This window comes from Coregonus clupeaformis, chromosome 2 (genome assembly GCF_020615455.1).
Source record: "Coregonus clupeaformis isolate EN_2021a chromosome 2, ASM2061545v1, whole genome shotgun sequence".
Lineage (NCBI taxonomy): Eukaryota > Metazoa > Chordata > Actinopteri > Salmoniformes > Salmonidae > Coregonus > Coregonus clupeaformis.
The window spans coordinates 4,422,627-4,439,575 of NC_059193.1; the positions used below are offsets into that span (position 1 = coordinate 4,422,627).

Consider the following 16,949-nt stretch of genomic DNA (forward strand, 5'->3'; position numbering starts at 1 on the left):
TTAATATTCAACAAAAACTTTTATTTTCCAATACGGTCTATAAATTACTAAACACTTGAACTGATCTGTAGTGTGCGTTACTTGACATCAGATATAAAGCTCATAAGCTGGAATGTTACAGCAGCACTGTATCTTAAGGCAGTAGTCCCTCGGATGAGATGGGAAGCAGCTTGTCAATTACTGCTCTTGTTTCTGACAGAGGCTCTGGGCACTGTAAATTCCACATAAATAGACATCATGAAAAAAGCAAAAGCAGGAGAATAAATCATTTGTATTCAAAAGAAGAACATAAAGTCTTATATATAAAATCTAACTTGAATGCTTATGAATCAGATCAGATCAATTTCTTTCTTATTCATTCATCTCATATTTTTATTATAAGACATTTAAGACTATTAAATATTGTTTATCCAGTGGTTAATCACTAGTCATTTAACTGCATATAAATAAGGATTGCAGTAGTAATGTTAATAGCAATTCATACAATTTGTGACCATGAAGACCTATACTTCAAGCACTATTTAATGACACATCAGTACCTCTCCCAAATTAGGTTTAGCCTTAAACCAAGCATAAACACTGTTTGGTTGTGCAATTGTATCACTTCTAATTGAAGGACCACAATGGAAATAAGCTTTTAAACTTTATTGTGTTATCCTTGATGATTTTCTTCAATTGTATGTGGAGGCGTCACCGGCTGGAGTGCCCTTATATCTAATAAATTCAATCAATCAATCAATTAGACTAAATGTAAATGTTAGTCTCTTGTGTGAGACCAAATCAATACTTTGAGGGTAAGGGTCTCACCTGATTGAGCAGCCATTCATAAGTGTATAGCACAACAGACCAATCAACAGGAACTAAAACCAAGGGGGAAACCTCTTGATAGTGATAATAACTCTGATGTAAACTAGCTTAAGCGAAAATTCCCATTAAGTGTGGGTCCTGGAGAGCATACGTACCAAACTCATCACTATTGCGCATAAGATCTTCTACACCAATTAAGGTCTGAACCAAGGATGTGAGACCTTCTACAGTCCAACAGGGTCAATGTTACCAATAATGAGTTGATTCACTGCTTGGTCACAGGCAGGGCCCATGAACAAGCAGCGACTGGAATACTGAGTGAGGTAAACACCGCAATTAAACTTTTGAGAGCCGAGGTAGAATTAAAATTGATGTAAACTCTGATCCAGACTGAATGAATAAGACAACGGGAGTGTTTTTTTGGTAGCAGGGGATAGCTTCTCTCTCTGGGAAGTGGTTGAGTGTGTCTCTATGTGGACCTCCCCTGTCAGTCCTCACTCTGGGCAGCCATCTGTCTGGGCTGTGGCTGTGTAACTGGCAGGTTCTCGTGGAGGTACTTCATGGTGCCGTGTTCAGAAAAGTCTGCTGCGGTGTGACCGTCTCCTCTCAGGACCCACTTGGTGGTGAGGAGACCGTCCAGGCCCACGGGACCCCGGGCATGGATACGAGCTGTACTGATGCCCACCTCAGCACCTAGAGGAGGGAGGGAGACATGGAGTGAGTGAGTGGAGTAGTTGAACAGGAAGTCAGGTAATACAAATAAAACGATGCATACCCAGTCCGAAGCGGTATCCATCTGCGAATCGTGAACTGGCGTTCCAGAACACACAAGCACTGTCCAGCTGCTGCAGGAACTGCTCCGCTGTGTCCTCTGTAAGAATCATCATCACAACTACCATCATTGTCACAGTCATCATCTCTCTTCAGCTAGATTTCCTCTATTACACACAATGGATCATTCCATTTAGTTCTACATATTATATAATCTGTGGCCACTAGATGGTAGAACTAAGACAGAAAATGCTCTGTCCTCTGCAGGGAACCAACTAAAAACCCATCTATAATTCAACCCATCTTGGATATTGTCAGTAAAGTACTCAATCAAAATGAATTATAAAACTTGAGGGGACAATAACTTTTAAGAAGAATATCAATCATATAACTAAATATAAATTAATAACACTGATCCCTAAGCAAAACCTGTTCTACATTCAAATCAGTTCTGCCCTCTTCAAAGTAGTCTCGTGGGGAGGTTTTACACGAAGCCAAAAAGTGCTGTCATTACTTATTAGAGAAAGAGAGGAAGAGATAGGGGGGAAAGATAGACAGACAGGTCTCTCTTGAAAGAGAGATTTGGTCTCTCTCACCCAGACTAACCTGGGTGAATCAAGGTGAGAAAAAAAAAGACAAAAGAGAAAGAAACTTCTCACAACTAACTATTACATAGTCATACCTACCGTTTTCGGTAACAATGACGTCGGTGTGGGAGCTGCCATATCTGTGGATATGATCTATAGCCTCCTGCATGCTGTCCACCACCTCGATGCAGCACTCCAGATCCCCGTACTCTGTCCTCAGAGACTTGACCTCCGATGGGCTAAAGGTCAGGTAGGAGGCGAACCTGGGGCCAGCGTGGATCTTCACCTAAAGGGGTCACACAGGGAAGGGGGTCATCATTACATACGGCGATCGGTCAATGAATCAATCAATCGGGGAGTTAAGATTGTCTGACTCAGCCAGTTTAGCAATCATGTTTAATATGAGGGTTTCAGCATGGAATATCCTTTATATTTTTACATGCTTTTATTTATTTTATTATGTCAATATGTCTTTGTTGTAAATGTTTTGACGCCAAACCGTTGGCAGTTGTGAAAAGTCAGTAGTTGGAAGAGTTGCAGAAATAATTGCAAATTATGTTATTGTTGATTTGATTATTTTTTCATTAATCAGGCTATTTTCTCTTGAACCATATGGTCTATCTACTAGAGACTCATGGGCAATACAGACAGTTATACAGATCAAGAAAAAATGAATATTTTATTTGAATACATTAAAAAAAAAAGTTATTAAGAGTATAAATTACCAAGGTTTCCATAGATTGCCATAGATAGATCTGTCATTGCGAATCACAACCTAAGTTTTAGTGATACTTGGAAGTCTTTTTGTTATGATTATCATCAACTGGATTGTAAATTGTTAAGTGTTCATTTTTGTGAATTGGGGTTTTAGAAGCATAAACCATCAACAATGAGACATGAAAAATGCAGTTAATTAACATGCGTAAACCCATCCACCTCAACCCAACCTCATGGAAATAATAAATATTTGATTTGAAGTTGTAGTCAAATGTAACCAACCATTCCACCAAACAACCAGCCAGTCGGCCATTACTGTGATTTGAACCTGTATTTAAGAGGAGATGAAGAGGAGGATAATATCACTTGTGGTACACTTGTTTATGTCAGTGTGTCTGTACCAGTGTATTTGAGTGTGTGTGTGGTCTTACCCGTTCGGTGCGGAGCATGTCTATGATCTGGTCAAACAGAGTGGTCCTGAGGATGTCCCTGTGCACCAACAGCGTTTCCATAGCATTGCAGGCCGCAGGGTAGTCACATTTAGAGTCTCTGACTGGAGAGAGAAAATGTCAATCAACCACTCCTTGTACTTCATTGGTAGTAAATTCAAACGTGTGTGTCGCTGGAAAGGTCGCTGGTTTGAATACCCGAGCCGACAAGGTGACAAATCTGTCGATGTGCCCTTGAGCAAGGCACTTAACTCTAATTTGCTCCAGAGGCGCCGTACTACTATGGCTGACCCTGTAAAACCACACATTTCAAAGCACCTATCGGTGTGTGACATTAAAACATCTTTTTTAAAATCTTTTTTTTTATTCAGTGACAGGTGTGTCTGTGTGTATTGTCCCACTGACCGATCTTGATGACCTTGTCGATGGTGGCCTCTGAGTCGATGTAGACGTGGCAGATGCCCTCACTGTGGCCCAGCACTGGGATGCTCTTGGCTGCTCTCTGGATGTTCCTGACCAGCTGGGAAGAGCCTCGCGGGATGATCAGGTCTATCATCTTATCTAGTCTACACAGGTCCTCCACCTCCTCACGGGTACTCACCTGGAACACGCATAGAATATATACAGTACCAGTCAAAAGTTTGGACACACCTACTCATTCAAGGGTTTCTTTACTTATTTTCTACATTGTAAAATAATAGTGAAGACATCAAAACTATGAAATAACACATATGGAATCATGTAGTAAGCAAAAAAGTGTTAAACAAATCAAAATATATTTTATATTCTTCAAAGTAGCCACCATTTGCCTTGATGACAGCTTTGCACACTCTTGGCATTCTCTCAACCAGCTTCACCTGGAATGCTTTTCCAACAGCCTTGAAGGAGTTCCCACACATGCTGAGCATTTGTTGGCTGCTTTTCCTTCACTCTGCGGTCCAACTCATCCCAAACCATCTCAAGTGGGTTGAGGTCAGGTGATTGTGGAGGCCAGGTCATCTGATGCAGCACTCCATCACTCTCCTTCTTGGTCAAATAGCTCTTACACAGCCTGGAGGTGTGTTGGGTCATTGTCCTGTTGAAAAACAAATGATAGTCCCACTAAGCGCAAACCAGAATGCTGTGGTAGCCATGCTGGATAAGTGTGCCTTGAATTCTAAATAAATCACCGACAGTGTCAACAGCAATGCAACCCCACACCATAACACATCCTCCTCCATGCTTCATGGTGGGAACCACATATGCGGAGATTATCCGTTCACCTACTCTGCGTCTCACAAAGACACGGCGGTTGGAACCAAAAATCTCAAATTTGGACTCATCAGACCAAAGGACAGATTTCCACCGGTCTAATGTCCAATGCTCGTGTTTCTTGGCCCAAGCAAGTCTCTTCTTCTTATTGGTGTCCTTTAGTAGTGGTTTCTTTGCAGCAATTCGACCATGAAGGCCTGATTCACGGAATCTTCTCTGAACAGTTGATGTTGAGATGTGTCTGTTACTTGAACTCTGTGAAGCATTTATTTGGGCTGCAATATCTGAGGCTGGTAACTCTAATGAACGTATCCTCTGCAGCAGAGGTAACTCTGGGTCTTCCTTTCCTGTGACGGTCCTCATGAGAGCAAGTTTCATCATAGCGCTTGATGGTTTTTGCGACTGCACTTGAAGAAACATTTCAAAGTTCTTTAAATTTTCCAGATTGACTGACCTTCATGTCTTAAAGTAATGATGAACTGTCGTTTCTCTTTGCTTATTTGAGCTGTTTTGCCATAATATGGATTTGGTCTTTTACCAAATAAGGCTATCTTCTGTATACCACCCCTATCTTGTCATAACACAACTGATTGGCTCAAACGCCTTAAAAAAGGAAAGAAATTCCAGAAATTAACTTTTAACAAGGCACACATGTTAATTGAAATCCATTCCAGGTGACTACCTCATGAAGCTGGTTCAGAGAATGCCAAGAGTGTGCAAAGCTGTCATCAAGGCAAAGGGTGGCTACTTTGAAGAAATATATTTTGATCTGTTTAAACTTTTTTGGTTACTACATGATTCCATATGTGTTATTTCATAGTTTTGATGTTTTCACTATTATTTTACAATGTAGAAAATAGTAAAAATAAAGAAAAAACCTTGAATGAGTAGGTGTGTCCAAACTTTTGACTGGTACTGTATACACACAGTTACACACACAAAATGTGTATGCATTCCTATTACTATCAAGAGATTGTCATATCAGGACTCAAAATAAACTCTACGGCATTCTAGGATTTATTTTTCTATAGGGGGAATACACTGTGCTACATTGTATTCATTTCTCCGTTGAGTATGTACAGGACAGGACTCTACTTAGGAAAGGAGGAATGAAAGGATGCGTTTGCATGGTGTCTGACTATATTTACTACTGGACGAGTAACACAGAATTCGCCCATGCCTAGTGTTCTATGATTTAGAATACTATGATTTCAGTATAATGTATGGTATTTAAATATTTTCCATGACGTTTTTTCTTAAATGGGATGTTTTTTTCCAGCTAAGATTACCAGCTGTACAGCCTCTTTGACCCCGTGGATGTCCAGTGCTTCCTGGGTCAGCTCATGTAAGACGCGGTTGGTGTTGGCTGCTTCCTTACCCCCCTTCGCCAGCAGAGCATTACCGCTGGCTATGGCTAGAGCTGATACCTACACACAAATGAGAGCAATAGCCTTTTACCCACAGAACTGCATAACCAGCAGCACGAACACCACCCCATCTTACCAAAAGATGATCCGCAATGCACACACACATCCCCAAACTCTCACACACACAGACAAGTCCAAACACACACACCAACATTACCTGTGGCAGGCAGTCGGGGCGGGCCTCGAAGATGACCAGCAGTACTCCTATGGGCACAGTGATCTGCTCCAGCTCTAAGTTGTGGGCTACTCTGGTCCTACGCAGCACTCTGCCCACACTGTCCTGAGAGGCCACAGCTATCTGTCTCAGACCTATAGCCAGGCTGTTTAGCTTGGCCGGGGACAGGCTCAGACGATTGAGCAGGGCTGACGACAACTGGCCTGATAGGGGATGGAGAACACAAATAAATAAATAAATATAGTAGAAAACCCCTGATATCACTTCAATTACTCAGTGCTGCTCTTATATACGTTCAAATGCAACAGCACCCTCAAATTATCAACATCCTATCATAGTCCCACAATGGGATGTTGATAAGTAAATGTCCCTACAAGTAGGACCTGTTTTGACAAATACCATAGATTCATTCAGAGAGATAGACAGACATGACAGGAATAGTTACCTGCATTGACTGCTAGGTCCATGTCCACCTTGTTAGCAGCAAGGATCTCCTCTTTCTTCTCAACCAGCAGGTCCGCCAGGTAACAGATGATCTCACGTCTCTGGGGCGGAAACAATGAATTAAGATTAAACAGTAAGAAGTGCTACTGACACACCTGGGATCACGTATACTGTATAACTGGGTCTGACCTGGTCTGGGTGCAGGGCTGCCAGGGTTCTGCCTGAGTTCCGGGCCAGCTCAGTCTGCTGCTCCACGGTGGGGCCTGGAGATAGACACATTACCGTGATGAGCACAGACAACAGATACAAACAGCAAAAGGGACCATTGGACATCAGCGTGCATCATCGTGATCATTATCCTAATGTTATTCATTAAAAGAACTACAATAATCATCATCATCATTATTATCACCATCATGATCCTCACCATAATTATCACTGTTATCATTATGCTCATTGTTGTCATTGTGACCATCACCATCATCATCATTCTAATAACCTTCATCATCAGTGTCAGTCACACAGAGATGACCCAGTAGAACTCACCGGCAGGTTTGACCTCGGAGAAGAAGGTGCCCACTTTCTTGCCCTCCACGATGTCAGTGATCACGTGGCCCGTCACCTTGGGGTGGGTGCCGTTGGCGATGACTACTGATGTGCCCCCCTGTAAGGCCCACAGGGCAGCCTTTACCTGGGGGATAGAGGGGGGATACACTTAGCTCATTTGAATGTCCCACTTGTTTCTCGAGTAAGGATTTCACCCCCAAAGTAAAGACTTGCCTTGCGGGTTTATGCCAAATCTCACTCTGACACACAGAGTTCCAAAGTCTGTAACTAATTCCAAAGACTTTCTTAAAATCTGATTACAGACATGTAGTTCTCCACTCTTACATGTATTGAACGACAGTTTTCTATTCTAATCTACGCGTCTTTGTAATTACCTTTGCCTCCATGCCTCCTATCCCCACCCTGGATTTTGTCCCATAGGTGATCGACTGCTGGTCACCAGGGTAGAAGATGTCAATGAGTTTGGCGTCATCCGTTCCAGGAGGGCTGTCGTACAGTCCTAGAAGAGATAGGAGGTAACTATGGTTACATGATTGTTTACTTTAGTGCTAGCCTAACATGGGCAAAGATTACATTCCTGTCCAATCCATCAGTGATTTCCAAATACAACCAGGGTCGTGTTTATTAGGGTACGCAACGGAAAACATTTTAAAAGGTTTTCTGATAGAAAACGAAAATGTTTCCTATTGTACAGGTTGTCACGGCCTGTTTCAGTCTGTTTTCTTCCATTCAGTGCCTAATAAACACAACCCAGAAGACCTGAAGGGTATACTACGAAGCAGGTTAAACAACCAGAAATAACTACTGATTTCTGGTTCATTAAGAAAGCTAAACTTCAATGTGTTTTTGGTTGTTGAGTCAATTAGACCAAAATTACTAATTATTTCATAATATGTAGGCACTTTAGCTGGCTATCTCCTTGATCCTACTTTGTAGTATACTAGTATACCCCTCTGTAGTTCCCCCTCTTTCAGTAACGCTCCTAAATGACGGTGCATTGTTTTGAGCCAGAGTGCAGGCAGATGGCGCGTTCCCTAATGGGTGTTAATATGTTGCTGTGTTAGCAGCGTACCTTCTACGTCAGAGAGAGCGATGAGCAGGTCTGCCTTCATCTCCACGGCCAGGCGTGCAGCCAGACTGTCATTGTCCTTTATACTGATGACCTAACGTGGAGGAAAACACACCGAGTTAGTCTCACAGAAAGACATTGAAATTGATGGGGTAATTTAATAGACTGTTTTCTGACATTTGTCATCAGTCGAAATGGAGGTCAGTGTATAAGAAAAATGTGTCATTGAAATCCAAGCTTTTTATTATAAAGTGAAGCATCACTATGTAGATTGGCTATAGTTGATATTGCCTTTAGTACTGTGTGGGTTAGCAAAGCTACTGACACTACTACTAGTACTAAACAACTAAAGATTGTAGTGTGTTTTCTACACCGGAAGAACTTGTTCGTTCCGCCTAAGCTTGCGGAAGGAAAAAGAAGCGCGCTTCTACCTCCAGGAGTGAGCCCAGACAGCCACACTTTTAGGCCCAGTCGGCTACCATATAGAAGAAACTACAGCGATGCATGTACCTCTCCCAACTCCTCAACTCTCCCTGCATGCACATCCTTTGGGGGGAAAGGAGGGGTAGCGGGCGGGTAGAGCGAGGCGGTGAAGAGAACCAGCTGTATGGTAGTATGCTAGCTGCTAACACTACACCGCTATACACACCCCTCGCCCCTGTCCTGCCCGCTCCGGACCCCCCCTGTGCTCTGTACCCACGTTTACCCCCTGGAGGTCGCTGTTGGGCTCGGGTGGGGGCACCACGGCGTCGTTGGTGTTGATGATGGGCACAATGTTCATGCGGAGCAGCTCCTGCAGTGTGCTGTTTAGGTTCCGCCGCTTCTGGTCGTCGTGGAAGTCCAAGTTGGTGACTAGGACCTGGGATTAAATCAGAGCAAATCCTCTTTCAATTCAATACAACTTCATTGAGAGGTAATTGTGCTGGGTAACAGTGTGAATTCAAATACATAGAGAAAGTGTGCATACCTGTGCAGTGCATGTGCTATACTGCGTGAACATGGCCTCATACAGGGCCATCAGGCCACTCTGTCCAGCTGCCGCACAGGCCCGCGCCTCCAGAACTGGTACTGACTGAAACCGACAGAGAGAAATATTGAGAAAGGGAGGAATATTTTGAGTAGATTTTTTATAAGTTGATTTCACCATATTTTGGAGCAGTTTGTATAAGACTTGGGCCCGTATCCACAAAGAGTCCCAGAAAGGAGTCCTAATCTTTCCATATAAGCTTATTCATTATGATCTAAAGGGAAAAACGAATCCTAGATCAGCACTCCTACGCTGAGAGGCTTTGTGGATATGGGCCCTGGACTCATCATGTCTTTGAGCTGGTAAGCTTCTATAAGAACTGGACTCTGCATAACAAGTAGTCTCACCATGTCTTTGAGCTGATTCTGTCCAGAGTGCAGGGCCTGTCGGACACTCTGGGAGAGCAGGATCTCGTGCCTCAGTCTCTGCTTGCCGAAGGCCACCGCACCGCTGGTGACGATCATCATCTCTCTGCCCTGGTTCTGTAGCATGGCCACCTGCAACACAAACAAACTATCTCAGTGACCCACATTTAAAGCCTTCCAAGTAGCCTTGCAACAATTAATAAACTACAATAAGCAGACAGTTGTTAAAATACATGCTTTAAGCCATGTCTTGTGTGAAAGTCTTGTTCTCCTGTCAGCCTTTTTACCTTTGACCTTCCTCACCTGCTCCACGACGGAGGCCAGCCTGCCCAGCGCCAGGCCGCACTCGTCACCCCGGGTTACCACGGCGCTCCCCAGTTTGACCACAATCCTCTTGGCCTGGCGGAGCTCCCCACGATGAGCAAAGGAGTTACTGTTGGCACGCGCCAGGGACACTGTGAAAGAACAGTGAAACGTTACTACCCTGCCTTATGGTGGTGCCAATCTGAAGCACTGGTCAAATGCTTTAGAAATGTATCCTTATTGCCTCCCTTACTTGGTTAGCTTGAGGCAATGTTCATAAACACTGTGCCTAACCAGCATGAGCACACACATCAGTACATCTCCTACCAGTAAGATTGTGTGGTAAGTGTGTGTTCAGGGTTCTGTTTTGTTCCATCATTGATGATTTAAAAGTGTTAGGCAAACAGAGCAGCCAGGACCCCCTCACCCCCCTCCTAAATTCCCTGGTATCCATGGAGTTGGAAAATGCAGGGTGCAAACTGCCACATCAGCACGGCAACTGGCAAAGCCATCGCTGACTGCACACATCTCTCCACTAAAGAGCTCTCCACTAAAGCGCAGTCAACCGCATGAGAGAGAGAGAGAGAGGGAGATAGAAACAGAGAGGGGAAGAGAAAAAGACTGGGGTGAGGGGTAATAACAGAAACAAAGAGATAGATAAGGTTGGACAGAAAGGGATAGGCCTCCATTATCTTGATGCAATCAATTCCAACTCATGTTAAGAGTGCCCCAGGAGGATAAACAAGTACGCACAGGTATGCAAGAGGATGGCATTAAAACGATTAGGACTTCATCAATTTAGGGAACTAGGCTATCCTTCTTGCTTGAGGGAAGAAAACAAACAAATACATCACTGGCTTGTCGTCCCATATTAAGGCTTACATATGTTATGCAGTTATCATGCCATTACTAAAATCTCAAGCTACAGAAATAATTGAAATTGAAATCACTGGAATAACAGCCTAATATTTTCCAAATGTATCCTACATCGACATCTATACCTCTCCTCAATGACTGGTGTAGCCTACTGTATGTGTGCATGTAAGCCTGTATTATGTGTGTGGGTATGTTAATAATAATAAAATAATAATAATAATAATAATAATAATAATAATAATAATAATAATAATATGCCATTTAGCAGACGCTTTTATCCAAAGAGGCTTACAGTCATGTGTGCATACATTTTTACGTATGGGTGGTCCCGGGGATTGAACCCACTACCATGGAGTTACAAGCGCCATACTCTACCAATTGAGCTACAGAGGACCAATGAATGTATGCATGTTTGCCAGTCCCACTTGCCTTGTGTCAGTGCTTTAGCTAGAAGAGGGCAGATGATGGTGCGTTGAGTCCTGGGGAGCCCAGCACACAGAGACAGCCTCTGTAGCAGCATGGTCAACTGACCCGCACTTCCAATAGTTAGAGAGGCGCACTTCCAACAGCTAGAGAGGAGAGAGAAACATTTAATCACTATCAAATCTTCAATATTCCAAGTTCTCTCTTTTCATTTCTTTGACTTGACGAATTCACATCACAGCTCAACATTTAAAAGTCACAAAAGTAAGGATTACGTTTTATTGAATGGCATTTGGTCAGTCTTTTTGCATTTGGATAAAGGACAGAAAAACTCACACTAATACTTGCTTATCCTCCAAGTCCTGTTCATGTCTGTTATGCAGCCACGTCTATCAAGCCCATCTCGTTTAAAAAAGGACTACTCTCCAACCTCTTTGTTCCACATTCCAGACAGTATAAACAAGGCATGCCCTAAACCAATAGGAGAGCTGAAGCCGGTCTAAATCAGAAACTCCTCCCTCTCATGTGCTTTTAAGTAGCTGATGAAACTATCCCTGCCCCTTGCAGGATCACTTATTATGTGCCCCTTATTGATTTTAAAAAAAGGCAGAGCAACTCAGGTCGGTCTCTTCTCAAGAATGACAGTTCAAACAGAACATATCACCCACACAAAGCTTTCATTGTCAACAACTTGTCACAGAGCAGCCCGAGATAGAATGATCTGTATCATGCTCGGACAGCAAAGGCTCTAGCTCCACATGGCTGTGCCAGAATGAGCAGTTAGCTACCTGGTTAGCTAACTAGCTACTTACTATACAGGTCAGGTGGCTATGTGTGCGTTCACTCACTCACCACCTGAATTCGTTGCAAATTCTTGCAAAACTTCGCCCGCCACAACACACTCACACGTTACAGTACACGCTCAGTGATTTATTTCATTTAAATTATAGGGCTTCACTTCTCTTTCGGGATGGTGAGGGGAAAGTCATTTGGGAAAGGATGGCTGCGCGTAAACGGAAGTTACGGAACCATAGAACCATAAACCTAGCCCAGTGATTGGAAAGAAATCAGACGTAGGCAAAGACTGGGCGCGTTCCAGGTTACCCTAGCACTACACAGCTGATTCAAATAACCAACTCATCATCCAAATCAAATTGTATTTGTCACATGCATCGAATACAACAGGTGTAGACCTTACAGTGAAATTATTACTTACAAGCCCTCAACCAAAATGCAGTTTTAAGAAAAATAAGTGTTAAGTGAAAAATAGATAAGTAAAAATAAAAAAAGAAGAAAAATAACAAATAATTAAAGAGCAGCAGTAAAATAACAGTAGTGAGGCTATATACAGGAGGTTCCGGTACAGAGTCAATGTGCGGGGGCACAGGTTAGTCAAGGTTATTGAGGTAATATGTACATGTGGGTAGAGGTAAAATGGCTATGCATAGATAATAAACAGCTTTGATTATTTGAATCAGCTGTGCATTGCAAGTGTAACCGGTGTGAAATGGCTAGCTAGTTAGCGGTGCGCGCTAGTAGCATTTCAATCGGTGACGTCACTCGCTCTGAGACCTTGAAGTAGTTGTTTCCCTTGCTCTGCAAGGGCCGCGGCTTTTGTGGAGCGACGGGTAACGGTGCTTTGAGGGTGACTGTTGTCGATGTGTGCAGAGGGTCCCTGGTTCAAGGCCAGGTAGGGGCGAGGAGAGGGACGGAAGCAACACTGTTACCCGTTGCAGAGCAAGGGAAACAACTACTTCAAGGTCTCAGAGTGAGTGACGTCACCGATTGAAATGCTACTAGCGCGCACCGCTAACTAGCTAGCCTTTTCACACCGGTTACACAAGGGCAAAAACCAAAACGCGCACACAGGGAGGGGCCCTGAACCGAGTTTGGGAAACCCTGAGCTACACTATTGACAAAGACAAAGATATTTAACAATCATTTATTATATTGATGTTCCTGAGAAGTCAGTTCTCTTTTTTTTTTTTTTTTTTTGCCACTGGGCTGGCAGGTAAGATTTAGTTTGTCCCTGTCTCTTTTATTTTATTTTTTTTATTTCACCTTTATTTAACCAGGTAAGCCAGTTGAGAACAGGTTCTCATTTACAACTGCGACCTGGCCAAGATAAAGCAAAGTAGTGCAATAAAAACAACACAGAGTTACATATGGGGTAAAAAAAAAAAACATAAAGTCAGAAATACAACAGAAAATATATATACAGTGTGTGCAAATGTAGCAAGTTATGGAGGTAAGGCAATAAATAGGCTATAGTGCAGAATAATTACAATAGTATTAACACTGGAATGCTAGATGTGCAAGAGATGATGTGCAAATAGAGATACTGGGGTGCAAAAGAGCAAAATAAATAACAATATAGGGATGAGGTAGTTGGGTGGGTGGGCTAATTTCAGATGGGCTGTGTACAGGTGCAGTGATCGGTAAGGTGCTCTGACAACTGATGCTTAAAGTTATTGAGGGAGATAAGAGTCTCCAGCTTCAGAGATTTTTGCAATTCGTTCCAGTCATTGGCAGCAGAGAACTGGAAGGAATGGCGGCCAAAGGAGGTGTTGGCTTTGGGAATGACCAGTGAGATATACCTGCTGGAGCGCAGACTACGGGTGGGTGCTGCTATGGTGACCAATGAGCTAAGATAAGGCGGGGATTTGCCTAGCAGTGATTTATAGATGGCCTGGAGCCAGTGGGTTTGACGACGAACATGTAGTGAGGACCAGCCAACAAGAGCGTACAGGTCACAGTGGTGGGTAGTGTATGGGGCTTTGGAGACAAAACGGATGGCACTGTGATAGACTACATCCAATTTGCTGAGTAGAGTGTTGGAGGCTATTTTGTAAATGACATCGCCGAAGTCAAGGATCGGTAGGATAGTCAGTTTTACGAGGGCATGTTTGGCAGCATGAGTGAAGGGAGGCTTTGTTGCGAAATAGGAAGCCGATTCTAGATTTAACTTTGGATTGGAGATTCTTTATGTGAGTCTGGAAGTTGAGTTTACAGTCTAACCAGACACCTAGATATTTGTAGTTGTCCACATACTCTAGGTCAGACCCGTCGAGAGTGGTGATTCTAGTCGGGTGGGCGGGTGCTAGCAGCGTTCGATTGAAAAGCATGCATTTAGTTTTACTAGTGTTTAAGAGCAGTTGAAGGCTACTGAAGGATTGTTGTATGGCATTGAAGCTCGTTTGGAGGTTTGTTAACACAGTGTCCAATGAAGGGCCAGATGTATACAAAATGGTGTCGTCTGCGTAGAGGTGGATCTGAGAGTCACCAGCAGCAAGAGCGACATCATTGATATACACGGAGAAAAGTGTCGGCCCAAGAATTGAACCCTGTGGCACCCCCATAGAGACTGCCATAGGTCCAGACAACAGGCCCTCCGATTTGACACACTGAACTCTATCTGAGAAGTAGTTGGTGAACCAGGCGAGGCAGTCATTTGAGAAACCAAGGCTATTTAGTCTGCCAATAAGAATGCGGTGGTTGACAGAGTCGAAAGCCTTGGCCAGGTCGATGAAGACGGCTGCACAGTACTGTCTATTATCAATCGTGGTTATAATATCGTTTAGGACCTTGAGTGTGGCTGAAGTGCACCCGTGGCCAGCTCGGAAACCGGATTGCATAGCGGAGAAGGTACGGTGGTATTCGAAATGGTCGATGATCTGTTTGTTAACTTGGCTTTCGAATACTTTCGAAAGGCAGGGCAGGATGGATATAGGTCTGTAGCAGTTTGGATCACACTCCAGTACAGTAGGTGGCGGTAATGCACCATAACGTTGGATAGCAACCACCGATAAGCCCCACTGAAGAAGAAGAAGTCAGTTCTCCAGAGTTGAGTGATCTGATCATTATGTGCAGCGCGACTGATGTAAAGACGACTTGGAACAGGCCCTTGGTCATAAAGTGCGAGTGTCATGTGATAACCATTGTTGTAAAAAAAAGTTGTTTAATCTCAAATCACCCCATATTGCAAAATACTCCAGCGTCGATTCGATTGAAAGATAATTTAACTGGTTTGAGCTTTTACATCGAAAACGGACGAAGGTAAAGAACACATTTTATTTATTTTGTCTGGCGTTACGCCTAACCAATTGATTTTATGCTTAACTTGCTCTGCTAGCCAGCTAGCTAAGTTTGCTAGCAACAACTGTCAGCTCTGCCATTCATTGTTTTGATCAGCTAATAATGATGGACTTGTTTTCTTGCAACTATCTTTAGGCTATATGAAGAGTATGCATTGCAGTTCCCTGCTTGAATAACACATCTGACGATATTCCCTCATCTGCCGTCTTGCTCTTCTCAGATTCTCTGAACACAATGGTACGAGATTCTTTGGACCAAAATATTTTTCAATTTGGTTGAGACCAAATTAAAATGATTGTAACTATCTTGCTAGTTTACTAATTAACTAAGCTCAACAGTCTTTACTCTTCCTCCACCCCAATGGACATGTATTTATTCTTCACTGCCACAGTTGTTATTATGTATATAGTGTTATTTATATTGTTTTATTACCATTTTCATTTTATTTCACTTAGTCCTGCATGTTGGAGCTCGAAGCCTAAGATTTTCACTGTACCCTGCAATCACACCTGTAACCTGGTACATGTGACTATTAAACACTGATTCGGAGTGAGTGAAGTAGGCCATTTCAGGTTAATACATCCACAGATAACATACTAGATATAAAGGTTTTGTGCCATGTAGATATAAAGACCTAGAGATTGGAGATTACATTTTCAGTGTGATGCAGTATGTATAAATATTTGCCTAGAAAGTACATGAACCTTGGAGCAAATGTATGGAGTTATGAACAGATTTCTGCATTCTTAGACTGGGCAAACCCGTCCACAGTATCTAGACCTACAGCTGAACAGGTCAGGGTTCCATAGCCGCAGGCAGAAGAGTTGAAACTGGAGCGGCAGCAAGACCAGGTGGACTGGGGACAGCAATGAGTCATCAGGGCAGGTAGTCCTGAGGCATGGTCCTAGGGCTCAGGTCCTCCGGGAGGGGAGGGAGATAGAGAGAATTAGAGGGAGCATACTTAAATTCAGAGAGGACACCGGATAAGACAGGAGAATAACACCAGATATAACAGACTGACCCTAGCCCCCTGGCACATAGACTATTGCAGCATAGATACTGGAGGCTGAGACATACATTTCCCATTGTGTTTATTTGTTAAAGGGCCAGCAATGAGAGAGAGCATTCGTTTGCTACATTTTATGCTCTTAACTTTTTGAACTTATCCTTGTTTTATCCTTTTAGATCATAGCCTGATTTTTAAGCCGTATTTGTATTTTTCTATTTATTCAAATCAATTCAACATTTTGGAGTTAAACTGTACCCGGCTTCAAGAAACCTTTTTATGTGCACGAGGTAATGGCCAACTTCGTCATAACACGAGTCTTAGGTTTTCTTAATCCCTCTTCTCAAACTGTGCAGATAGGGGTGGTGTGTCTGGCCCTCCTAGGCCTGACCTCAGCCCTGATTTGTCCCGATGGTGGGATGTGTGAAGATGGGAACACCTGCTGCAAGACCCCCAGCGGTGGATATGGCTGCTGTCCATTACCAAATGTAAGTGATTAGTCTCTGGTCGTCTAAAGTTTGTATGTGAGTGATTGCTTGATTAAATGAGGTAACTGCAGGACAGATTGTCGGTCCAGCTGACCCTGCTTT

At 43.2% G+C, this 16,949-nt stretch overlaps 2 protein-coding genes and 1 non-coding gene across 9 annotated transcripts in view; 1 reads left to right on the forward strand and 2 right to left on the reverse strand.

Moving 5' to 3' along the window:
• LOC121586398 (delta-1-pyrroline-5-carboxylate synthase-like) lies at positions 1–16,162 on the reverse strand. 6 transcript variants are annotated; one of them, XM_045225946.1, is made up of 18 exons: positions 16,138–16,162; positions 11,265–11,404; positions 9,960–10,111; positions 9,639–9,788; positions 9,232–9,336; positions 8,965–9,123; positions 8,268–8,358; positions 7,570–7,694; positions 7,175–7,319; positions 6,818–6,891; positions 6,630–6,729; positions 6,167–6,387; positions 5,872–6,009; positions 3,737–3,932; positions 3,314–3,435; positions 2,265–2,451; positions 1,583–1,678; positions 1–1,500 (listed from the first exon to the last, which is right to left on the reverse strand). In XM_045225946.1, exons 2-18 carry the CDS (start codon positions 11,353–11,355, stop codon positions 1,295–1,297), a joined length of 2,358 nt encoding a protein of 785 aa, XP_045081881.1. In that variant the 5' UTR covers positions 11,356–11,404; positions 16,138–16,162; the 3' UTR covers positions 1–1,294. The 6 variants fall into 6 exon arrangements, with proteins under 6 accessions (XP_045081881.1, XP_045081879.1, XP_041758981.2 ...); XM_045225944.1 differs by lacking the exon at positions 16,138–16,162 and adding an exon at positions 12,111–12,258; XM_041903047.2 differs by lacking the exon at positions 16,138–16,162 and adding an exon at positions 11,595–12,082 and having other exon boundaries at positions 8,971–9,123.
• On the reverse strand, positions 5,632–5,762 carry LOC121537453. Its single transcript, XR_005995077.1, has one exon. It is a non-coding gene; the product is annotated as a small nucleolar RNA SNORA15 (small nucleolar RNA).
• The window catches only part of grnb (granulin b), a 26,317-nt gene continuing 24,494 nt past the window's right edge, over positions 15,127–16,949 (forward strand). The window contains exons 1-3 of one of the 2 annotated variants that reach the window (XM_041903017.2): positions 15,127–15,314; positions 15,489–15,590; positions 16,716–16,847. In XM_041903017.2, the coding sequence (XP_041758951.1) occupies positions 15,588–15,590; positions 16,716–16,847 (135 nt within the window). In that variant the 5' untranslated portion in view covers positions 15,127–15,314; positions 15,489–15,587. Of the gene's footprint in view, positions 15,315–15,488; positions 15,591–16,360; positions 16,848–16,949 lie in introns of those variants that run through there. The other variant, XM_041903007.2, reaches the window with a different exon arrangement.

Coding starts and splice junctions, on each gene's coding strand:
- LOC121586398 (XM_045225946.1), bottom strand. CDS start 11,355: ATGCTGCTACAGAGGCTGTCTCTGTGTGCTGGGCTCCCCAGGACTCAA. Junction 7,695..8,267: donor CGCTCTCTCTGACGTAGAAG/GTACGCTGCTAA, acceptor TATCTCTTCTAG/GACTGTACGACAGCCCTCCT. Junction 6,730..6,817: donor CAGCCCTGCACCCAGACCAG/GTCAGACCCAGT, acceptor TTTCCGCCCCAG/AGACGTGAGATCATCTGTTA.